Source organism: Felis catus, chromosome B4 (genome assembly GCF_018350175.1).
Source record: "Felis catus isolate Fca126 chromosome B4, F.catus_Fca126_mat1.0, whole genome shotgun sequence".
NCBI classification, from domain to species: domain Eukaryota; kingdom Metazoa; phylum Chordata; class Mammalia; order Carnivora; family Felidae; genus Felis; species Felis catus.
In genome coordinates, this window is record NC_058374.1 from 75,767,173 (window position 1) to 75,792,186 (window position 25,014).

The 25,014-nt window shown below is 50.0% G+C and overlaps 2 protein-coding genes across 3 annotated transcripts; both read right to left on the reverse strand.

Annotated features, from left to right (window-relative positions):
• Nucleotides 1-675: 675 nt before the first annotated feature.
• DDX23 (DEAD-box helicase 23) lies at nucleotides 676-13,778 on the reverse strand. 2 transcript variants are annotated; one of them, XM_019834872.3, is made up of 18 exons: nucleotides 13,640-13,716; nucleotides 13,097-13,173; nucleotides 9,973-10,181; nucleotides 9,234-9,344; nucleotides 8,242-8,335; nucleotides 8,062-8,127; nucleotides 7,114-7,252; nucleotides 6,705-6,838; nucleotides 6,455-6,567; nucleotides 6,085-6,228; nucleotides 5,758-5,983; nucleotides 5,315-5,460; nucleotides 4,775-4,952; nucleotides 3,792-4,034; nucleotides 3,228-3,379; nucleotides 2,904-3,012; nucleotides 1,971-2,145; nucleotides 676-1,582 (listed from the first exon to the last, which is right to left on the reverse strand). In XM_019834872.3, the coding sequence occupies exons 3-18, from the start codon at nucleotides 10,179-10,181 to the stop codon at nucleotides 1,359-1,361; spliced, it is 2,463 nt and encodes an 820-aa protein (XP_019690431.1). In that variant the 5' UTR covers nucleotides 13,097-13,173; nucleotides 13,640-13,716; the 3' UTR covers nucleotides 676-1,358. The 2 variants fall into 2 exon arrangements, with proteins under 2 accessions (XP_019690431.1, XP_003988675.1); XM_003988626.5 differs by lacking the exon at nucleotides 13,097-13,173 and having other exon boundaries at nucleotides 13,640-13,778.
• A 3,903-nt stretch (nucleotides 13,779-17,681) lies between these two features.
• Nucleotides 17,682-24,796, reverse strand: RND1 (Rho family GTPase 1). Its single transcript, XM_003988627.5, has 5 exons — nucleotides 24,556-24,796; nucleotides 23,689-23,776; nucleotides 21,096-21,205; nucleotides 20,106-20,240; nucleotides 17,682-18,601 (listed from the first exon to the last, which is right to left on the reverse strand). Exons 1-5 carry the CDS (start codon nucleotides 24,673-24,675, stop codon nucleotides 18,356-18,358), a joined length of 699 nt encoding a protein of 232 aa, XP_003988676.1. The 5' UTR covers nucleotides 24,676-24,796; the 3' UTR covers nucleotides 17,682-18,355.
• Between the last annotated feature and the right edge of the window lie 218 nt (nucleotides 24,797-25,014).

Here is a 25,014-nt window from a genome sequence, read left to right on the forward strand (position 1 = left end):
GGCAGCCCCCTCGTGCCCAGGTACCAGGAGGAAAACATTCAGCAGCACAGAAGGGACCTATTCCGGGAGGTGAGGAAGAAAAGGCTTAGTCACAGCCTTACACCGTCCCTGCCTCGGGTCGAAAAGACCCAAGAGTATTTGTAATTTGAACTCCAGGCGCTTGCCCAGCTCTGCAGCCCCCTCCCCACAGCCTCGCTCCGTGGGCCCCCGGCTCATCGCTCTTTAATGCCCCTAGTTCCCGTCTCCACCCCTCTCGTGAGCAGCGGGCTCAGCCACCAGGGAGCCACCAGCAAAGCTGCTGAAGACTGAGTGCCATCCAGCCGCTGGCACACCACAACAGGCCACAACTGGGCCCCACCTGCCGGTGTGGCACAACCGCTCTCCACTGTCACCCTTGTGCAAATCTCCCCAGAGGGCGCGCGGGCAGGCAGGACTACAAGTTAAGGGAGGCTACAGCAGGCAGGCAAGATGCACTCCGACCCTGCAGCCCTTCCATCTCCCCTCAACTGGCCGCCTGTAGATTCAGGCTCTCAGCTGAGGCCCCAGGAGCTTCTCTGGATGCGATTTTCTTTCATCTCCCAAGTCAGCCCACCGCGCCGCCCAGTGCTGTCCTCCTATCTCCCGTGGCAGCAGGGAAAACCCAGGAGATGCCTGTAGCTGGAATCAGACACAGCCTTCATCTTCATGTGTTTATTCTCAGAACATACAAACTCATCTTCTCAGAGAATAAAAAACAGAAATTTCACTCAGTGACTTCAAGATGGACACAGCCAGCTCACCCTGTCCCCACAGCTACTAAAAAAATTCCCTGGGTGAGGGATGCCCAGAGTGCACAGCACCCCTTGGCACAGGGGCCGCGCACAGCTCTAAACAAGGCTCTCAACTGGTTTTATAATCCAAAAGGGCAAACGGCTGTCAAAATGACAGAGTCCAAGGTCCATAATCCTCACAGTGCCAGATCCCCTGGGGTCACCTAGGGCAATGACACTGCTGCAGCTTCTGCAGTCAAGTCCGAGCCGAAGAGGTACCGTCGTGGCGGCCAGGTTTTTGTTCAGTCTGTGAGGCAGTGCCAACCGGCTGCCCCCACGACTGGCAAGAGCTGATGGCCCAGTGCAATCCCAAAGCCCTCCAGAGGGGCAGAGCCAGGCCAGAATCTGTGTCCTTTGTTCTCCCTGCCGCCTATAGCAGTTTCCTCTCCTTCTGCAGCCCCACGCTCGGGCCTTCAGACCTGAGGGTTTGGGCCGAGGAGTCTGATTGTTTCCTAAGGCCCCATAAGAGTGAGGACCTGGAAAGAGACGTAAGGGTCCCGAAGAAAAGGCTTCAGAACATGCCCTTAAACTGACGGCAAGAGTGCCGTGTCAGGCAAAGATGGTCTCTTCCCGGCGCTTCTTGGTGAGGATGGTGCCAGGCTTGTGCTGGGCATCTGGGTGGTTGGCTAGCTCTGGGGGGCAGGAGGACACCGGGCTCTCCAGGATGGCTTGCTTCAGCTCATAGAACACAGCGGAGTCCTCTTTGGTGAGGAAGGTGATGGCCACACCGCTCTTGCCAGCTCGTCCCGTGCGACCAATGCGGTGGATGTAATCTGGGGAAGGGGAGGAGTGCCACCGAGGGTACCGGGCCTCACTTCTAAAGGCGCCCCCCACCCCAACACACCTCCGAGGGCAGTCAATACCCCGCCGCCCCCCACCCCGCGGCCTGACCCCCGCGGCGCCCACAGTGCCCTCTCCACCACTAACGATGGGGATCAACCTGCCACACCCAGACTGAAAGCGGCCCACACCCCGGAGACAGAGCTGTCCTGGGTGCTGGGACAAAACCCATGGGAGATAAAAAGCAGAGCTCTTCCCACCGGGACAAGCAATCCCAGACTTGAAGCTGTGAGGAATGGCAGCAAGAGCCTCCGGCTTCAAGTGGAATGAGACAAGGAGGCCCCCTTTACCTGGATGGAAGCTGCTTCCGCCCGCACTTACCTTCAATGTTTTTGGCCATATCATAGTTGACAACCATAGACACATCTTGGATGTCGATACCACGACCCGCCACGTCTGTAGCCACCAAAATATCCTTGGCCCCAGCCTTGAGGTTGGACAGTGCAAACTCTCGCTGCTCCTGGCCTTTTCCACCATGCAGCGTGCAAGCATTGTACTGTTGGAACAATGGCAAGGTGAGAAGAGAGCAGTGGGGTCATGGAAAGACACAGAAGGGAGTGGAGACCGTGAGGGAGGGCTGCAGAGCAGCAGGGCAGACGCGGAAGGAGGAGGGGGAGAGAACGAGTGCTACTGGAAGCAAGCAGAGAACAGGTGAGCTGAAGAAAGGGACGGGAGAGAACAGGGTGTGGTGCGGCAGGGGCAGACAGAGTGAGGTCAAAGGTAAAGCCCTGGGGTGAGAGGGGAAAGAGAGTAAAAATAAAGTGGTAGTACTAACGGTAAAGCGACTGGGGGGCAGGTGGCGCGGAGCCAGACAGACGGGAAGTCATCAAAGAGAGAATGAGGCTGAGATGAGGGCGGCAAGCAGGGACCAAGACATTTAAGGACCCTTGAAACACCAGTAGCAAGAGTAAAGGACACCAATCCCCCATGTCCCTCGTGATGCACCACCCACTTTCTCATACATCTATAAACACAAAGAACTCTGATCTACTATTCTACAGCCTCCTGTCTGGCCAGGATGTGTGTCTCAAAACCTGTCCCTGGCCCGGCCCCCTTGGAGGAAGACTAGACAGGGGATCACACAACAGACCCAGTTCCCTCATCCCTGTCACACCACCCTTTTCCCTCTGGCCCTGACTTGAACCCTAGGTTAAAGAATGGGACAGAACTGACAGGAGGAGCCTCAGAGGGGCCCTCTATTTTCAGAAAGTCCCACCAAAGAGAGCGGACTTGGCTCTCTCTCGCCAGACATACCCCCATCTTCTCCAGAGATTTGGCCAAAACATCGCAGCCCTTCTTCTGGTTGACAAAAATGATAATGGGTGGATCAAAGCCTTGTTCCAAGATTGCCAGCAGCTTTTTCCTGGGGAGAAGAGGCAGAGGAGAAGAATGAGAGGCGGACCTTTGAGACGCACGCTCTGATCTACCAACACCAATTCCAGGACCTTCAATCCCATGGCGTCCCGAACAAGCAAACCGCAGCTCTTTAGAACGGCAGAACATTCACCCTCCATCATCCCGCATACAGAAAAAAGCGCCTTCTCCATCATGTTTTGCCAGGCTCAGCCGCCCCCATACCTCTTTTCCGACTCTGACATGAGGAAGACCTTCTGTTCCACACGTTCATGAGGCTTGCCTGCAGAGCCAATGTACACCACAGCAGGTCGCCGCAGATAGCTCCGGGCCAGACGCTCCACCGCTGGGGGCATGGTGGCCGTGAACATGACTGTCTGTGAAAACAAGAAGCTCAGCCCTGGGCCCAGGCAGGCACCGCCATATCCTCCATCACCACAGGAAGTGTAGCCTGGGCTAAAGAACCTAAAACGAGCCATGGAGTAGGCTTTAACAGCCATAGGAAATCGTGTCCTTTGCTTTCCCACTTCTTTCCTCACTACCTGCTCACCAAGGTATTTTGTATCTTATGATGACACGAAGGGCTGAGAGCATTTGCTGGCACCCATGGTGGGGAGTAGCATGATGCCTTGGAACCATGTTCGAGGGCAAAGCCAATAATGGCTCCGCTGCCAGGACTGTCAGAGGACATGCTGGTAAATGTACCGTGGGCCCCCCCCAGGGCAAGAAGGGCCTCAGAGCAGGTTTGGCAACTTGCCCCTTGTTCCCAGCTTAGGGAAGCGGCCTTACTTGGCGGTACTTATGTTTTCCTGACTCAAAGTTGGCCAACATCTTCTCAGGGTCCTCAGCTTCATCCGTGTCCGGCTTCTGGTTGCTGACAGGCATGTGCTCCAGGATCTTCTGGACATCTGGCTCAAAGCCCATGTCAATCATCCTATCTGCCTCATCCAGAACCACATAGGTACAGCGGCTCAGCACAAGGTAACGGTTCTCCAGTACATCAATCAGACGTCCTGGGGTAGCTATCACAATCTGGAGGGCACAGTGGAAACATATGCAGCCGCAGCACGTACCCCTTTCTTCTCCCTCCTGTGAACTATCCACCCGCTCAGACAACAGACCTCCAATGCTAAGGAACTTGGACCCCAACCTGCAGTTATGACTGACGGCAAAGGTTCCTAAGAACTGGCACAGAATCGCTTGTTGCCACCTTGGATTTTTTTAAGGCGTGAACAGGGTCTCTGAGTAAGGCTCAGGAGTCAAACAGAAGAGGCAAAATCAGGAACTTTCTTAGATGGAAGAGAGACTAAGGGAAACCATGGAGAGAATTATACAAAGGGAGTATGCCAGGAAGTTGCAAAAGACTCAATTCCTCCATCAAATTTCTTACCGAAAGCTCTCTTCCTCTACCTTGAGGAGCCAATACGTGAAGTCACTGACATGGTCTGGCAGCGTGAGTGACAACAAAGGCTGTGGTATGAGTCTCAGCTCTGCTCATTGCCAGCTGTGACTGTGGGCAAGTTAGTGACCTGAGCCTCAGCTTCACCTGCACAACGGAGGTCCACCACCTCTCTCTCTCATTTGGTTGTTGGTAAAATTAATGATGCGCACAGTACGATACCTGGTTCTTAAGTTCTCGACAAGTAACAGCACATATATATAAACCAGTCCTTTTCTTCACTTTACTGTACGTCTATGGCAGAAACCAGAGACACGGCCCCCAAACTGAGAACCCTCAAACAGTGGGCTGGCTCCCTGCTAGGTGAACGAACCTCACAGCCCATGCGCAGCCTGAAGCCCTGGTCCTCTCTGGAGATGCCGCCAATGACAGCCACAGTGCGGATGCCCAGTGGCTTCCCAAACTTGATGGTCTCTTCCTCAATCTGCTGAGCCAACTCACGAGTGGGGGCCAGGATGATGGCATAAGGGCCTTGGTCTGACTCTTCGATCCTGTGGTAAACGGGGCATCCCACAGTTCCGTGAGCTTTCGTTCTTATCCAACCACAAACAGGAGCAAGACAAAGTCACTCTTAAGGGCAGCTATGGAGATGGGGAGGGTGGTGGGAAAAGGATGCAAAGATCTCATTTAAAAATCAGAGACTCCAGGGCAGCCAAGTTCTTCAGGGAGTGGTCCTTGCCAACAAAATCATACACCTCTTTGATACCGTGATCCAATTATTCCCTAGTATCTGACCCAGACTAAAGAAGGGGGCTTCTGACTGTAGACTTAAAAAGAAAACCAAACGCTCAGTTGCCACTGTGACCTTTCCCACCCAGCCAAACCCACCCCAACTGGGACCTGCCGACCCCACCTGTCAATTTTGGGGAGAGTGGTGATCCAGACGAGCAATGGGATGAGGAAGGCTGCTGTCTTGCCACTGCCGGTCTCAGCCACACCAATGATGTCACGATTCTGTAGCCCAATGGGAATTGCTTGACGCTGGATAGGTGTTGGTTCCTGCAGTGACCCAGAGACAATAATGGGTACAGACGGAGTCCGGCTACCCAAGCCACTGCTGACAGAGTGGGCACGTGGGCCAGCACAAGAGGAGGACAGCAGTTCACAGTGAGGAAACACAGTCACCAAAGGCCAATACTTCCACCAGAAAGTGAGAGCATCACCTTAGTGCTCCCTGGCAGAAGAGGAACAAAACAGACGAACAAAGGAACAAAGCTCTCTGTTCCCAAATTAAGTGTGTATCCCCTAGAACATGGGAACACATCAGGTCTTCTGGGCCAAGCTGTCCCTCCTTACCTTGTACCCGCACTTATCGATGACCTCCAAGATGTGCGGGGGCAGAGAAGAGTCTTTCCAGGACCGGATGGGATTGGGGATCTTGCCACCTTTGGTGGTGATGCTGTAGTCCTCTCGGAAGATCCGCCAGTCCCGGTCCGTCATCTCATCTAACTTCTTCTGGGACCAGTGCCGATCATCCCAGCGCTGCTTGGCTTCCTTCTTACGGAGCTTGCGGAGTCTGGCCCTGGAGCGGGACGTGAGGAACAAGTGGGATCAGTATCCTTCCTCCAGCTCCTCTCTGTAGGTTCTGGGCTCTGCCCAACCACCCCCAGCCCTGCCACTCACTCCTCCTGCTCCTTTTCTTCCAGCGTCCGCCTCTTCTCCATCAGGTCTCCGTAGAAACGTGACTGCTCTCGTTTCTGCTGCTTCAGGTCAATGCCTGCAATGAAGCCTCGCCCCAACAACTGCACCTGGTGCCGTTCCTTGTATCTGAGGTGGAGACAGGGGTTTGTTATAGCAGCAGGAGGGAAGGGCGGACTACTGACATGAACCAATACGTACACCTTCGTAACTGGGGTCTTTCCTCACCCAGAGAGCTGGCTGACTATGCGCTCACCGATTTCCCCACCCCAGAATCTTACTGCTCTTTCTGTAGCACCAGTTGTTTCCAGGAACTGCCTTAAAAGACCTAGCACACAGGCCTGAAGCCACTCACAGGGGGTTGTAGTCGATGGACGTGTCCTCCGATGCGTCCCACTCAAAGACAAACTTGCGGTCATTGAGATGCCTTGTTCGGCGCCGCTTCTTGATACCACCCAGATAACGCTCCTGCCCAGGGACGGAATGCAAAGCCCATGAAGCTCCAGGCCCACCCAGATCTCACATGCAGAGATCGGAATGGCCAAATGACTAAATCTCATTCTTGTGTGTGGCGGGGGAAATGAGCACAGAACCAAGGCCTGCACCTTAATGGCATGCAGTTCCTTGCTCTTATCCTTCTCTTCCCGGATCTTCTGTCGCCCTTCCTCATCCTCATTTCCATTGGTCTCCCGCTCCATCCTCTCCCTGCGTTCCCGACGTTCCCGTTCCTGAGGGTCTTCTGCAGACCAAGGAAAGCAAAGCTGCAGAAGAACTCAGTGCAAGACAAAAGAGGGCACGGACAGGATCTGGACGACAGACATCAAATGAGAAGGGGGAGATTTGCAATACAAGGGAAATGGAGACGTAACCCAGAGTTGATGCTCATCAACTCCCCCAGCCCTCCCTCTTCCAAACTCCAGAGCAAACAGGTTTCTGGCTCTCCTGAGTGACACTACAATTCCAACCCATCCTCTCCTACTCCTTCTAAGGGCTCCACAGGGGAGGAAAACGAACCCAACATTTTCCTGCCCAAGTCTTGGAACTGTTTCCTTTTCTTGCGCTCTTCTTCGAGCATCCTCTGTCGCTCCTCCACCTCCTGCTGTCGTCGCTTTAGGGCTTCAGCCTCTCGTTCCGCTTTGGAGAGGAACTTGGGCTACAAAATAGATTGGAACTGTAAACAAAGGATCTAGGAGCAGGGTATGATCACATCATTGAGAAGGAGACAGCAGAGGGCCCGACAATATTTGCTCAGGCATTACACCTCTTCAGGAAAATACAGATAGGTCTAGGATCCCGCTATGGCCTGAACTGTGTCCCCCTCAAAATTTATATGTCGAAGCCCTAACTCCCAGTACCTCAGAATATGACTGTATTTGGATAGAACCTTTAAAGAGGTGATTAAGGTAGGGGCGCCTGGGTGGCTCAGTCAGTTAAGCATCCGACTTCGGCTCAGGTCATGATCTTGCGGTTTGTGGGTTCGAGCTCTGGGTCGGCTCTATGCTGACAGATCAGAGCCTGGAGCCTGCTTCCGATTCTGTGTCTCCCTCTCTCTCTGCCCCTCCCCTGCTTACGCTCTGTCTCTCAATAATAAATAAGCATTAAAAAAAATTTTATAATAAATAAATAAATAAATAAATAAATAAATAAATAAAAGAGGTGATAAGGTAAAATGAAGTTCTTTGAGTGGACCCTAAACCATTCCTCTCTTGTAAGAGAAAACCTGGGCACAGAGAGACACCAGGGGCATGTCCGCACAGAGGGAAGATCATGTGAGGACACAGAAGACGTCTACCCACGAGCCAAGGAGAGAGGCCTCAGAAGAAAACCACCCTACTGACACCTTGATCCCAGCTTCTAGCCTCGAGAACTGTGACAAAATTAATTTCTGTTGTTTATGTCACTCAGCCTGCAACGTTCTATTATAGCAGCCCGACCAGCTAACACAGACCCTCGAGTTCTCACCTTAGCCTCAGCTTCTTCCTCAGCCTTCTTCTTGGCCAGAAGTTCCTCCAGGGATAATGGCTGAGCCTAAAGATAAAAAAAAATAGGACTTCAGTCCATAAAGGCTCTCTCCCTTTGAAGATTTATAATGTAGAACTTGAACTGAAGAGGAAGATGAGAGAAATCCTTCCTCTCCTTTACCTTAGGTTTCTTATCACCATGTTCATCATCTTCATCCTTCTTAGAGTCTCTGTCTTTCCGAGATTTAAAATCTTTTCCTCGGCCAGGAGATAAACTGTAAGGAAAAGAAACGGGAAAGATCCATATCGCTATCTTGCCCTCATCCAGGCTGAGCCACGGAGAGGATAGAAGTTTTCCCATGACTCAACAAGACTGGCTTATGGCCATCCATCACGCCCTGAAGCTCCCTTTGCAGGCCTGGTCACTCTGCCTGCTCTGAAACCTAATGATGGGCCTGTCTTGGCCCCATTCTACCTGAATCTCCCTTTCCAAGACTAATCTCTTCTCACAAGATTGCCTTCACTACTGAGGGCAAAAATCTCTCTTCCAAATAGCAGGTGCGCATCAGAAAAAAAGAATCCCGCTTCATTTATAATACACAATGAATTTCGTCCACAAGGTCTCCCACCATCCACCCTTTCTGGGTACTGTTCTGTGTGTTCCCTCCCCCTGCTTCCTTCCTACCTGTGCAGAGATCCTTTCCCCACAACTATTACAAGCCCAATCTACAAGAGGTCTCAAACACCCCCACCCCCGTATTTGCTATGGGAATTGTGTTCTTTGCCCTGAATCCTAACCTGCATACTCAGAGCCTAATAAAAACTTTGCATACAGAGTTTCCAGAGGAAAGAGGTCAAGATACTGGGGCATTAAGCTATCCCAAGAAATACATGTTGTTTATCTTGGGTGGACACCTGAATGGTCCAATGGAACTAAGGGACTGTTTTGTAGGCTGGTAACCCTCTCCAACTAATTTCTAACTTTTAAGAACAAACTGACCCTCAAACTGTTGCAGCTTCAGTAACTGGTTATAGTTTCTAAGGATACGTGCTTTCTAAAAATGACAGCTCTGCAGTAACTACCACAACAACTGACTTCGCTATGGGCCTGCGCCAGCTCAGAGGCAGAGAGGAAGGCTTTCTCCTAAGGCCCGCTCCCATTCCCTCAGGTACCTGGATCGTTTCCGGTCCTTGTCCCGTCGGTGCCCATCCTTATCCCGGTCTCGGTCCTTCTTATTCCGATCACGCTCCTTATCCCGTTCTCGTTCTTTGTGCCTTCGCTCTCTAAAGACGGCAAATTTAAGAAATCATGTGAGATTTCCAGAGTATCCAGGTTCGCTGCAGTCCTAAGAAGGTTCTCATGATCTTTTTTTTTTTTTTAAATGTTTATTTACTTATTTTTGAGAGACAGCAAGCAGAAGAGGAGGAGGGGCAGAGAGAAAGACACAATCTGAAGCAGGCTCCAAGCTGTCAGCAGAGCCCAATGCGGGGCTTGAACCCACGAACCATGAGATCATGACCTGAGCCAAAGTCGGACGCTTGACCGACTGAGCCACCCAGGTGTCCCTCTCATGCACTTTTCTCCACAAAGCAGCATTTTATAAATCGGGGAATGTGTCTCTAGGAGAAGCTATGAGGGGATTCTAAGAAAGTCGTCTAGATCGGAGTTGTACTGCTAAGCATTAATGGAATGACAGGCCATAGTCTATGTGAACAGAGAAACTATCTTCCTCGATCACTTGGACCTTTATCCTACAAGTTCCCTCTTAACTTTTAAGAGCTGCTGGGTCACTAGGTGTAGAGAAATATGTGAAAGACTAGTGGCCTAATAGTGCAGGCATCAGAGGAACCAAGAATGAAGAAGTGTGAAATGTACTCTCCCTTCCCATATAGACATACAAAGTTACTTTACCTTTCTGTAGACTTGGAACGGGACCGGGAGCGAGAACGGCTACCTCCTCGACGCCTATCCCTTGAACGATGCCGCTTCCTGTCTTTGGATGGGGAAGACTTCCGGTCCCGGTCTCTATCCCGTTCTCTGTCAGGAGTCCGAGATCGCTTTCTTTCCTCCTTGGAAGGTGATGCATCACGGTCCTTTTTGTCAGCCAGCTCTCCTGCCATCTGTCATGGATAAGAGAAATCCTTATTATGTACTCTGTACTACTCTAAACTGTTTATATAATCACAAAACAACCCTATGAGGTAGATATACTGGAATGCCTACTTTATAGATGAGAGAATGGAAGCTCAGGTATATAAAGTAACTTGCCTGAGGACACACAGGTGGTAGGTGACAGAGTGCCAGGCACTCTGGCTCCAGAGACCCATTCTTATTTGTTATACTATACCATCCCTCTGTGATCCCTTTTTGTATACATATACGTTCATTTCTAAAAGTATATAACGGATGTTATCTTATTTTTATAATTAGACTGTAAGAGTATGAAAAGAAATGTTAGTGAATGCATAGTATACTAGCTACCTCTGGAAACATCCTGTATCGCTTATCTTAGCAGTCTGCCAGCCCACTGGGATCAGTCAACGCATAAATGGCTAAGGGAGGTAAGTTCCCTTGAGCTCATAAAGAAAACTCAAAAGAGGAAAAAGAGTTAACTTTGAGATTTGGGATTACAATCTTAAATTGTAAGTGGAGAAAAGAGAACTTAAATTTAAATGGAGAACTTAAATTTAAATGGAGAAACAAACTCACTTTCACTCAGATTAAAAGAAATGTACTTCTCATTATACCATGGGAAAAACTTTGGTAAAGGGTACACAGAACCTCTATGTATTGTTTTTGTTTTTTGTTTTTTGTTTTTGCAACTAACTGTGAATCTACAATTATTTCAGAAAAGGAAGAAAGGTAGGTACCAAAAAATAAAGGTCACAGACTGCTGACTGACATTCCCTACTCAGATTCTCATAGAGCCTTGACCACTACCCAGTCCTATGAAAGGTTTGAGCAGGAATTTGTTCCATTCCCCTCCTGCCTGGGGGGACACTGAACACCATGTCACACTGTCAACTGTCCTTCTAACTACAAAATCCACCTCAGCCAGGAGCTAAAATGACAGTAAGTCTGAATCCACCTCTACCCCATCACTATCATCATCATCCATTCCTAACACTCAGGATACATTTCTCAGAACTTATTTTACCCCCAAATGGTTCCGTTGGAATATCAGTTCCCCAGACTTTCACGTACAATCTCCCTTTCATGTAATTTCCTGCCATATGCCTTTAAGAAAGGAGAATGTGTAAAGAAAAGAAAAATGAACAAGTCGCACTTTCATCTTATCTCACAATTGTCTGAGAAATGACTAAATGTTCTATAGCAGTACATAATGCAATTATACTTATGTCTCTTCTACTCAGAACCCTAAGAAAACAACCCAGAAGAGAGGTATCTTCTCTGAACATCACTCATTCTCTCAGCAAATATTCACTAAGCACCAGAAACTGTTCTACCTGCTAGAGATATAGCAGTAAACAAAACAAAGTCTCTGATCTCATAACACTGAAATTCCAATGAAGCGCATAATGGGCAGAATAAGAGAATTTCAAATAGTAATGAGAAGTAATAGACAGAATAAAACAGGGTGGATATGATGGGGAGAGGTAGGAACAAGTGAGAGAGGGCTCAGGAAAGAGTGTTTTAGGTAACATGTAAGCTGAGACTTGAATGATGGGAAAGAGAGAGGCTGCAAAGATCAGGGAAAAGATCTTACGGGGTAGAAAGTTCAACGAGTACTAAGGCATTGGGGTAAGAACTAGCGCAGCATATTTGCCAATTAAAAACAGACTTATGTGGCTGAGTGACAGTGACCCAGGGGAAAGACTGATTTAAGGTGAGTTCAGGGAGATAGGCTGGAATCAGATCGTGGAAATGTGTTTTGGGCCCGGGTAAAGGAACCTGGATTTCAACCTAACAACAACAGGAACCTTAAAGGGTGTTAAACAGGAAGTGATGTGATCTAATTTTACATTTTTAAAGAATTTGGTGACTTGAAAGAAAATAATAGGGAGGCAAGAGTAGAAACAGAACCAGCAGTCTAGGCAACAGATGACAGTCGCTTGTCCTAGGAAAGTGGCAATGGAGATGGAAAGTAGTGAGCTTCAGGATATACTTGGAGGCAAAGCAGACAGGACTTACTGATGAAGGGAGAAAGGAAAAGAGGAGACACAAAGATAGCTCCTAAATTTATGGTGTGACTGACCTAATGGTTCACGATGCCATTAGTGACCAGCAGTGACTGGGGAAGGAAGAGATTTAAGAGAAAATCAAAAGTTTCATTTTGAAAATGCAATTCTGGAACTCAGAAGAACCTGGAGACAAAAATTTGAGTCATCACTGTATACATGGCTTTTAAAGCTATGAGACACTAAATAGTATTACCTAAATAGGCACTATAGTTAAAGAAAGAAATAAAAGAGAACCAGGATTGAGCTCTGGAGCACTGTAACATTTAGAGGTCAGGCAAAGGAGCCAGAGAAGAAGACTGGAAAAAAGCAACAGCATTAAGAAAGAGGAAAAAAAGTTAAGGATGACATCACAGAAGCCAAAAGTGTGTTTCACGGAGGGAGTGATTAACTGTGCCAGTGGAAAAAGGCTAGGAGATAGAGTGACCCTTGTGTTTGGAAAAATGGAGATGATTGGTGACCTTGACAAGAGCTGTTCGGATGGCATGGAGGAAGTAGAAGCCTGAGTGGAGTGAGTTTAGAAGAGAATGAGAAGTGAGGATAAGGAAACAATATAGACAACTTTTATTACAGGTTCTACTTATCACAAGGGCCAGATAACCAGGCCCACCCTACTCATCGCTTCTCAGCAGCCTTCCTTGCAAACCTCCAGGTCTTTGAGTTCCTCAGTTCTTGTAGAGTAGGGGCAGATTTTCTTTTTCATCCAATTAAGTATTTATCAAGCATCTACTATATGCAAAGCACCATGCTAGACTCCGTATTGAATTACAAAAGGAAATTAGGAAGATCCTGTCCAAAAAAAGGTTACAGAACAATAGAGGGTATGTGGCACTTACCAAGATGAAGGCTCAGATGAAGTATTATAGGAATTCAAAGAAGTTTCCTTTCATTTGCAAAGAAGATTTGGAAAGATCTGTAGAGGAAGTGGCTCTTGAGCATTTAAGTATAGGTAGAATTTGAAGATGTGTAATTGAGGGTGCGGAAAAGTCATTCCTAGCAAAAGAAATAATACAGGAGGCGCAGAGGCGGGAAAGCATGACTGGTTCTGGGAGAAAAGCCAGAGTTCCAGTTTGGCTGGAGCAAGGCTTACTCAAAACATGAAGGAATAAAGTCGGATGGAGGGTATCACAGGTGCTATGCTCATGGGCAAAGGTCTGGCCCGTAAGATCGTCCAGGGACCTGGCCTGTGTCTCCAGGAGTCAACACTCCGCCCTGGGGCCCGCGCCCCTTCACTCCAGCCCGCCAGAGCTCTCTGGGCTCATGCCCCTACCCTGAGGCATTCTTCCCCGCCTCGTCCCGGGGACAGGGGCCATCGCCGTGCCCCCACTCTTGCCCTCTCTGCAAGCTCCTGGGAACCGCCTCCATCGTTCGGGACTCACCACTCTGAGTCTGAACCGCCCAACGCGGCCTCAACGTCGCCGAACAGTCGCCATCTTTCCCGTTTCCTGGTCGCCGAGATGCATCCGCGGCCGCGCGGCATGCTGGGAAGGTGAGTTCCTGGTACCTGGCGGCGCGGGCAGACATTAAAGGCCTGGGAACTACTAATCCCATAACGCACCGCGCGAAGGCCAACCCCGGCCGCGGGGTCTGCTGGGCAATGTGGTTCGCCAAACATCTGAGTTTGTGGGAGAAAGAGTTTTCCGTGGGTTTGCTTCCAGCGAAAGGTTCTCTCGCCATGCAGTCTTCCTGGAATATGTTGGTTTTACTAGACTATCGTGGCTTACGACGAAGGAATTTAAGGGCTTCCTTAGATATCAATAGCGCTTAATTATCACAAGCAACTGCAGTAACAAATACTGGACCGTTTGTGGAAAAGCGTTTTTACAAAAAAAATAAAATAAAAATCTGTGAGATAGATTAGCCCCATTTTACAGGGAGACAAACTAAAGGTTAGGTTACAGGAGTAGCCTAGTATTTCAGATTGAGGGTAGGACAATTCATTGTGTGGGACTATCCGGTATTTAGAAGGACATTTTAGCAACCTTGTCCGGGCAGCACAATACCCAGTTGTGGCAACTCAAAATGAGTCCATACTTGGATTACAGAGCCCTCCCGGAAGGATAGTATTGCCTGGGCTGTGGCATCTGTTTTCTCAACATTCTTAATAGGACCCTGGCTTCCTCCTTTTCTTGCCCTTTAGAATCTGGCCAGCGGGACTAGCTTCATATTTTGCTTCTTTCTTCCACCTAGCGCCCCCACCCCCGCCCTGACTCAGATCCACAGTTTTCTTTACCCCAAATTGTATGTTTACTTCGTTTCTCTTTGCTCTTGTGGTTCTTAATTCACCAGCCCCACTTTTCCCCCACCCCCAAAAGAAACCCCAAACCTTGCCACTTCTATAGAAGACGGTTTAGATAGGTATCAGTGTCTAATGTCCTCTTCCTCCCCACTTTCCCATCATCAGCCTTTTGGTTTCAGTACCACGTGGCTGTAGGTCTGGCTTTTCCCTCTGAATGTATGTTCAGTTCTCTTCAAACAGAGCCTCAGGATAGACTCAAACAATTCTAAAACCCTGAACATCACCCACAATGGCCCAAAGTAACCCTGGAAGAAAAGCGTTTCTGCTCTTAGAACTCTGCAGCCTTGCACTTAACCACTTTTACCCTAAAGAAAGATCGGAAGGGAAAGGAGGTCTGAGATCTAGTAGATGTAATGCATGAAGTGAACACCGGAGGGCTCTCCACTCACAGAATGGAACTTAAACTAACAGACCAAAGGTGTAGACTTTAAGAGCAGCAGCTACTAGTGTTTACTGAGAATACTCAATAGAGTGCCCAACTCTGTGCTGGTCACTTAACTTATATTACTTATTTTACTTATTTCTCATAACAGTATGAGGCGGGTATTACCATCATTTTACTGATTAATTATGCCTTCAATGGCAACACAGTTAAAAGAATGAAGCCAGCATTCAACTCCAGGTTCATTTAACTTCAGAATCCATGGTCTTCCCCTAATTTCTAGGCTACTGCTCTTCTTTAAAGACGAGTAAATTGAGACCCAGAAAGATGATGAAGTTTGTTCAAGTTCATAGTGCCAGAGTTCCCCTAGTGCTTGTGCACAACTTTCTCATGACACATGTAAGACATTGCACTTAGGGGTGCCTGGGTGGCTCAGTTGGTTAAGTGTCTGGAGTCTTCATTTCGTCACAGGTCGTGATCTCACAGTTCATAAGATCGAGCCCCACGTTGGACTCTGTATTGACAGCGCAAAACCTGCTTGGGATTCTCTCTCTCCCTCTCTCTCTCTCTCTCAAAATAAATAAATAAACATTAAAAAAAAAAAGACATTCACTTAAAGGATGCTCATATGCTTTGTCCTGCCTTGCTAGTTCTTTCACAAACATGTATCTTTGGAGATAGAGACAGAGGGACTACGTTGTAGTAAGGACCACAGGTAGAGTCTCCTATTTAGGTACAACATGGCTAGCAATAAGGAGCCCATGGGATTATAGTTGACATTGAGACCCAGTTTGAATACTGACTCCATTACGTACTAGCCGTATGGTCTTGTGCAAGTTATATAACACTCTGACTTTTCTATTTCCTCATTTACAAAATAGGGATCATGATATTTCTTGCCTCACAGGATAGGATAGCAGTTAAAAAAAAAAAGTGCATGTTCTGGAGTCTGGCTACCTGGATTTGTTTCCAGATTCTATTGCTTTCTAGCTGTGTGACCTTGGGCACGTTAACTAACTTCTCTGAACTCAGTTTCCTTGTCTGTAAAATGAGGTAGATATATCCCATAGGGTTGTCACAGGAATAAGTAACATAGAAAGAACTCATAAGTGGGCGCCTGGGTGGCTCAGTCAGTTAAGCGACTGACTTTGGCTCAGAGCCTGGAGCCTGCTTCGGTTTCTGTGTCTCCCACTCTCTGCCCCTCCCCCACCCTTCAAAAATAAATAAACATTAAAAAAAATTAAAAAAAAAAAAAGAAAGAGCTCATAAGTTCCCCTGACCCATAGTAAACATTTAACAAATGTTAGCTATTATCATTTATGAGGTTAAATGTGATAAAGCAGGTAAGTTCTCAGTACAGTCCTGAGTACATAGTAAGTGCTCAATACATACTTTTTATTTCCAGCACACTATGAAACTTGGAAAAACATGTCTGAGAGGGATGTTAAGGCTCCTGAGCCGTCATCGACAGGCAAATGGAACCGGGAGGTGAAGAAAGCAGAAGACATTACCTCTCCTTGAACTAGGAGACCACAACCCCAGGAACCTCCCCTCAACCTGGGCTTCAGTCTGTCCCACCTTCTGCAGGGGTTGGAATTTCAGCAGCTTGGATCCTCTACTGATGATTTCACCAAACCTTGTCTTTGTTCTCTAGCCTTTCTAGGGCAATGGTTCTCAACCAGGAGTGATTTTGCCTCAAGGGCCACTTAGCAATATCTGGAGACACTTTTGGTTGTAAAAACTAAGTGGGGGAGGGTGGGGTGGGAGGTGGGGGAGGGCAAGGTCCTACTGCCTTCTAGCAGGTGGAGGCCAGGGATGCTGCTAAACATCCTTCGATGCATGAGACAGGCCCCAGCATCAAAGTATTATCTAGTCTAAAATGTCATTAGTTCCAGGGTGCCTGGGTGGCTGTCAGTTGAGCATCTGACTTCAGCTCAGGTCATGATCTCACGATTCGGGTGTTCGAGCCCTGCATCAGGCCCTGTGCTGACCGCTCAGAGCCTGGAGCCTGTTTTAATTCTGTCTCTCTCTCTCTCTCTCTCTCTCCCCCTCCCCCACTCATGTCCTGTCTCTCAAAAATGAATAAATGTTAAAAAAAAATTTAAATGTCATTAGTTCTAGGGTGCCTGGGTGGCTCAGTCAGTTAAATGTCTGACTCTTGGTTTCAGCTCAGGTCATGAACTCACGGTTTGTGGGTTCGAGCCCTGCATCAGGCTCTGCACTAATGGCATGGAGATTGGAATTCTCTCTCCCTCTCTCTGCACCTCCCTGCTCGCTCTCTCTCTCTCTCAAAATAAACATTAAAAAAAAAAAAAAGTGTCGTTAGTTCCAAGGTGGAGAAACCCTGCCCTAGGGCTAAGGAGATCTTCATAAGCTTATTGGACTTGGGTAAGGTTTGGGTCAGGTAGGGCTTTGGGGGAAAGGGAGATCCTTGTTGGAAATGCCAGGGAACAGCAGAGCCAGTCACTCTGCAACCCACAGAAAGGGCCGCAGGATAGCTCCTTCCTCGGTATCAAAGACCAAACAAAGGGGAACAGAGAAAGAAACAAAGAAAACGGAGCCAGCTTCTTTATATGTGTTATATTTTTCATTAATAAATAGGTTTTCTTCTTTAAACACAGAACATATAACAGATTGAAACACTCCCCCCTCCCCCCAATTCCAAAGACAAGAGTCTATAAAACAAATGCCAGCTGTACTGCCCTAAGGGCAGAAAAAGTCTGGTGACCCCCACCCAGCCCTGCCCCCTGCAGCACCACCACCCCCACACTGCAAGAGAAGGGGGTCTGGGGCTTCTCCCTTGGACCCTGGGGACTTAGGTGAGAAGCATATGAATGTATGATGTCACCTCTCCATGAGGCATGGGCTATGCAAAGATGAGGTTTCCTTCTCATTGGCTCTGACCAGCTCCTGCCCTTCTCATTTCAGTCATGAAGCACCTGGGCTCAGCTCCCAAGGGAGCTGCCTCTTGGCTTCCCCGCTCCACTCCTCTGCGGCCTCCTCAGAGGGGACGGGAAGGGCTCAGGGACCCCTCCCATCCCCTGGCCCGCATGGAAGCGCTGTGGAAGAGGCATGATGCTGAAGGTGAGGCTCCTATAGGCCCCCAAGCTCATGAGGCCAGCATGCCCCCCACACCCCCACACCTTTCCTTCCTCTGGAGCGGGGGACACTGGGGCAGCCGCCCCCACCACAACCTAGTGCCTGGCTTGGGGTGTGATGGTTCTTTCTCAGTGTCAGGTCCTCAAGCCGGGCCTGGCTCTTTCCTCGTCCCATTCCTGTCTCCTTCCAAGCCCTCACCGTGGCTGTCTGAAAAACTCGTGTCCAGTGTCCTAAATTGTCCCGTCCTCCCTCTCCCCGTGCCTCTGCAACCCAAGGGAGGAAGTGGGAGGTTGCCTCCCCTCTCCAACCCCCACTTCACATAATGGAACAGCTTTTGGCCTTTTCCTTCTTGAAGGTAGAAGAGATGAGTTCGGAACGACTGGGGAGGTGAAGCAGTCGCTTGGAGAGGCTTCGGACAGGGCTCTTGGGGGGCACTGGGCTGGGCTTGTTCAGACACACCGTGGACGCTGTCCGGAAGATGCTGTGGATACTCTTTTCTGAGGTAAAAGCCGAGCCTTCCAGGTAGATTTCTGCACCCAGCTGCTTGGCTATTGCACAGCCCTGCAGAGGGGGTGAGGTCATGAATGCAATCGTCCAAAATGGCTCTGCAACCCTGCCTTCTGTGCTTAGTGGTACTCCCCAGGGCTACTCCGGATGGGACCCAACAGCCAGTCTCCCATCACCACCCTCTGCTGATTATTTTCCACAGGTACCTGTAACACTTTTAAAACCATATGGATACCGGACCAAGTAAATCTTGACGTAGCGCCTAGGCATTGATATATTTTTTTAAATATATGTATATTTTTTAACATTTTATTTATTTTTGAGACAGGGAGAGACAGAACATGAACGGGGGAGGGTCAGAGAGAGGGAGACACAGAATCTGAAACAGGCTCCAGGCTCTGAGCTGTCAGCACAGAGCCCGACGCAGGGCTCGAACTCACGGACTGCAAAATCATGACCTGAGCCGAAGTCGGCCGCTTAACCGACTGAGCCACCCAGGCGCCCCGGCATTGATATTTTTAAGAGCTCCCCAGATGATTCTAATGTGAACCACTGGTTTGAAAGAAATGGTCCTGTGCTCCCATGTGCAAAAGAAATTATCCAGGGGCGACTGGGCGGCTCAGTCAGTTAAGTCTCCGACTCTTGATCTTTGCTCAGGTCATGACTTCATGGGTCGTGAGATCAAGCCCTGTTTCGGGCTCTGTGCAGAGCCTGCTTGCGATTCTCTCTCTCTCTCTCTCTCTCTCTCTCTCTCTCTCCCTCTGTCCCTACCCTCCTCTCTCTCTCTCTCTCAAATAAAATAAACTTAGAAAAGAAAATATCCAGGAATATCATTAAAAACGCAATTTCTTCTTTTTTAAGATTTTTTTTTAAGTAATCTCTACACCCAACGTGGGACTTGAACCCACAACCTTGAGATCAAGAGTCGTGTGCTGGGGTGCCTGGGTGGCTCAGTCAGTTAAGCGGCCGACTTCAGCTCAGGTCATGATCTCGCAGTTTGTGAGTTCGAGCCCCGTGTCGGGCTCTGTGCTGACAGCTTGGAGCCTGGCGCCTGCTTTGAATTAAAAATTAAATAAAAAATAAATAAAAAATAAAAAATTAAAAAAAAAAAAAGAGTCGAATGCTCCACTGACTGAGCCAGGCAGGTGCTCCCCAAACACAGTTTCTGTATCTTTCTCCCTGAGTGACTGTATAGGTATGGAGTCAGGAATTCTAACAGGCACCTCTAGTGATTCTAATGTAGATGGTCAACAAAAAAAAAATCTGAGAAATACTAGCACACACAGGAATGACTCATCTGCCAACCTATAGCATAAACCGGGGTAAGTAGTTACCTGCCACCTCTATTTAGGTGACTGATTTGCTGATTACAGATGGCCCCCCAGGATACCAATCTCCCTTGCCGTAGGGAGAGTTTGAGCAAGGGCCGTATTTCAAGTCCTTCGCCTATAGCTTTCTCCACCCCACCTTTACCACATGCGTGTGTGCACACACGCACGCACATGCGTGCGCATAGACACACACACACACACACACACACACACACACACACACACACCTGCTCGTAGGAGATAGGTGCCTGTTTCTGGTGGGACAGCTCCATCAGTGTGCTCAGGTCTGTTCGCAGGTCTGTCTTGCAGCCAATAAGCAAAACGCGGGTGCTAGGACAATAGTCCAGGATTTCTGTCCTCCACTGAAGAGCCATGTAAGAAGGGAAGAGGGAAGGAGGAAGGAAGAGTCAGTGGCTAACCTGCAGAAACCCAGTTGGCAACATCACACACACCATCCAGCTTATCGGCAGCCCAGCCCTCCCTGAGTCACAGCATCACCAATGCACTAATTACATCATCTTCCTGTGAGGCCACAGGAGTGCTGACCCGAGAGCCTGTCCCCTCATTCAACAGCCCGGTTCACAGGGGCAGAATCTCCTCCCACTTTCTGCCAAGCACCTGGGACCTGGATCTGGCCCCTCAACCCAGTCAAAGAGCTTCACGAGACCAGAAAGCCGGGAGGGATCGGGAGGAAACCAACCAGTCTCTTCCCAAGGAAAGGAAATAATCCCAAAGTATCCTGGGAAGTAGTCCCACAGGGTATTCTGAGACGCTTCGGTATGGGCAGACTCTGCCACCCAAACCAGGTGTTTCCTACCAGCATTTCTGCTCACACCTGCCTGCCTTGCCCAGTCCCACTGGGCCTGGGATCAAGGTCTACAGACGCTGCCTCCAAAAGACCCCACCTCCAACCCTCAAACCCTATCACTGAAAGGTTCTGACTCTCAGTCCTTCACCTCCTGAGTCTTTAATACCAACCTCCCTTGCTGGGCCCTTGGCAGAGCAGTATAGGATATGGCAAAGCCAGGAGGCAGAGTGGGGAGAGATCTGGGTTCCAGTCCCAGAGCTGTAGCAAATGGTTATGGTTTCGGGAAAATCCCTTCCTTCCCTGGCCTCAGTTTCTTCCTGCTCCAGAAGAGGGGATTGGACAACGAGGTCCCCAAGATTCTTTCTTGTTCCCAAGCTGAGTTAGAGATTGCACAGTTATCCAGACTTACCTTCTTGAGTGCACTATCCACTGTCTCCGGTCGGCTGATATCAAAGCACAGTAATACTGCATCTGAGTCGCTATAGCAGAGTGGACGGACGTTGTCATAGTAGGGAGATCCTGGTATGGAGGAGAAAGAGCTGATGGTGACATTTCCCCTTCCCTACAGGCCTAGGCCCAGAGAGACCCGGGAATACCATTCTTGGCCCTTAGGTTAGTTGGCCCCACCCATCTCCCAGGGGAACATGCTACAGCCTGGAAGCTTGGGACCTGACCACCTACCAGAAAGCAGTACAAAAAAAAATCATTTCCTTAGCCCTGAAAAGGGGAAAGGGGGAAATAAAAGGGAGGAGGGGTGGGTAGAATAGAATTTGGGTCTCCTACAGGGCGCTTAATTTAAGGTCTACCATTTTTCTGAATCCCAGAGGAGGATACTCCCACCCCTGCAGAGACCAGGGCTTGTGTAAGGTCTCTTTTTTAGAGTCTGCCTGCTGCCCTACGTCTGCTCCTTGCTTCTGCTCCAGGGTCTCCCCAAAGGAAAAACAAACCTGCCTGTTACATAACTGGCTGCCCTGCTTCTTTGCCATGGGGTCAGAACTCTAGGAGGCTGGCAGGAGAGGAAGAATATCACGAATTCAGTGCCCTACTCCTCCCTGTGAAAAGCGGCAGCCCCTATCCCCCAAGATCTCAGGGAGGCAGTTTCAAAGATAGTAGCACCAAAGGCTAGGGATTTCGAGGCTCGAGGAAGGGTCCTTCACTGGGAGGGCAGCAGGCAATGCAGACCCAGATGGTCCAGTATGGGAGAATGCTAGGGGCTCAGCCTGCCCCCCTCCACCCTGGGGAAGGAACAGTAGCAGATTTGGAACTCAGACAATCCGTGCTCAGAATAGCAAGCAGCCCCTCTCCCTGCACCACAATCGCCATGGAAACTGGGGGGAATCCAAGCTGGGGTAGGGGGTTGGTCGTTTAAAAAGAAAAAAAAGAGTAAAGAGGAGTTGCAATAACTGTGGCCCTTCAGCAATCTGCCCCCATCCCCGGTCTGAGGTGGGGTCTTAGCACCGCAGGACTGAGCAAAGGGAGCGCTGCAGCAGTGGGGAAGGGGGAGGGGAGGGGAGGAGGCCTCCATTCTGGCTCCAGGCAACCCCCCTCCCCTAAAACCAGCAAGTGAGTAATGGGAACAGGTTCGACCCTGGACCCTGGACCCTCGGTTGGGAGGGCCCATCCCACACACCCCTACCGCTTCCTCCTTCTTTGTGGGCACCTAATTTGAAAAAAGGAGTTTGAGGATGACTGATGGCCTGCATCCTTTCTGAAACTGGAGGGTGGGCATGCGACACAGGGAACTGACACCACTTTGCTGACTTTCCATTATCCGGACTGGGATTCAAGAGCTGCATTCCACCGGGGGGGGGGGGGGCATTTGGGGGCAGTGGTAGTAAAAAAGAGACGAGCCGCAGTGAGCTTCTGTGAAGACTGAGAGGTGGACAGGGGACAGCAGACGAAATCCCATATATCACGTAGCCAAGCTGCATTCTAGTCGGATCCAGCCAGCATAGCACAGTCCACGACAACCTGCCTCCCAACCCCTGGTGCTGCAACGGAGGAAAGCAGACCAGGTGGAGGAATTTTTGTCTTGCTCTGTTTTGGGGAGGGGGGGGGGAGGCATGAGGAGATCTCATTTTCTGTTTACCCATCCCCTAGCCCCAATCTTTTCAGACCTCAAAACTGGATCATGGGAACAACAGCTCTTTGAGGAGTAGGATGGCATATTTATTATATGTAACAGGAAAGCCCTAGTGGCTTACACAGTTCCTCTTTAAACTCAGCCTGAATATCCATTTTTAGAGAGTGGATTTTATTTTCTTTCTGTTATTCCTGGCTTTTAGTCCTTAATTAGGACTCTGAGCCCAGTCTATTAAAAAAGAATTGGGGTAAAGGAGATAATGAGCAGGGATCAGAATCAAAGCAAAGGACAGCCTAGCACTGAGGGGTTAGGGTTGGGAGGCTGGAAAAATATTGTTTTCTATATTCCAGAAAGACCGGGCATCTTCTACCTCAGCCCAGTATGGGGGCGGGGGCGGGGGGGGGGGGACTGTCACAGCCACCTCTCCTCCCTGCCACTATCTACAACCTGACTGTGCCCCATATTAAAGCCATCTCCCCCACCCTCCAAAACATCGATGATGCATCGCTTCATCCCTGAGCCGCAGCAGTATGACAAGTGGAACGGAGCTGCGGCAGGCGGACAGCAGTGACCCAAGATGGAATGCAGGAGAGAAAACCGAGTCAGGAGCAATATTCCCCCAAAGCAGGCTTATCTCCCGGCCTCAACCACCACTGCCTCCAGCCTCAAGGTTCATTCATCTCACCATCCCGGCCCTCTGAAGGAAGGAGCTAGACCCAGAGAAGTGGCTTCTGGGGCTCATCCACTCTGCACCCCTGGACCAGCCAACCAAGCAATCTTCAGGTCCCCTTCTGTCAGTTTCCTGGCCAGTATCATACATACTCCTTCTCCCCACCAAAGAGGGAAACAATTTCCTAAGAGAGCAGCTGTAGCAGACCAGTGGAGGTGGGAAGGGGGCATTTAGGGTTGGCAGCCTTACCTGAGGTGTCCCAGAGACTGAGCTCCACCCTCTGTTCCTCTGTCTCCAAGCAGGCTGTGTAATTCTCAAACACGGTGGGCACATATGTCTGTGAAAAGAGAGGAACCAGTCACACCCTGGGTGCCCCTACCCTCATAAGCCTCTGATCAGTGCTGGCTACACAAGAAGCCACTCACCCTAGTGAGACACTAAAGTGGCAGGGGATAAGGGGCAGGGAGGGGGGATACCTGGGGCAAGAGGGACCACATGGGACAGGAAGGAGAGGAGCGTAGAAGCACAGGCACTTTGCTCCATGGAAGAAAGAAAGCTGAATGACTTCCAGCCAGGGACAAGCCCCCCATATCCCACATGGTCAGGGAGGCAGACACACAGATTTCTCACAGCTCCAGACTTGTCTGTCTCCCAATTTTAGAGACACAAGCCAATTCGAGCTCTGTATCTTCTCCCACAAGCCCCTAGGACCAGCAGGGCAGCCGAAGCCCGCCTGCGGACAGGCTCGCAGAACCTTTGAGGATGGGATGAGGAGACCGGCAGGTATTACGTCAAGGAGAAACCCCAGACTCTGAAATGCCTCCAGTTCCCTCTCCCGAGCGAGCCGACTCCAGGTCGAAGGGAGGTAGGAAGGCATCTGATCGGGGCCTGTGGGTGAAGAGGTGAGGAGGGGCCAGCCAGCGCGGCGGCAGAAGTGGAACAGGTCTCAGGGGAAGCTAAGGCAGCGCGGTCCTCCGGCCGGGCGCCTGAGGATGGGGCAGGCTGGGGTGGCGTAAGCGGCGGGCGGCTAGCTCCCCCGGGCAGGTGGGAGGGAGCCTGGCCGCGGGGAAGACAGGCGGGCAAGGAGAAACGCTGGCCAGCAGGCGGGCAGCTCACCTCGGGATAGCAGTCCTTCGCTAACACCTGTAACATCGCTGTCTTCCCGCACTGCACATCCCCCACCAGAACCAGCTTACATCTGGCCACGACTGGCTGGGGGGGCCGTCTCTCCTTCATGACCGTAGCCTCCGCGGGACTTGGACTCCGATTCAGAGAGGAGAGGGTTGCGCCAGGGGGCCTCTCAGCACAAAAACTCGGCCGGCTTCCTCGCCTCCCTCCGAATGGAAACGAGGCCGGCACAGCCACCTTATATCTCTCAGGCTGGGCCAATCGCAAGAGGAGGCGGGCTCTGTCAAGGCCAATCCCTGAGGTGGGATCCCCTCCAGCAGCCAATGGTGGGGAAATCTGAGTCAGTGCCCTCTTCTTCCCTTCCCTTTCCCTTAAAGCTGCACCGTTGCTTCCTCTGCAAGGGGATTCCCACGCTGTTTGCATTTGTATTAGGAAGGGGGAGGGGAC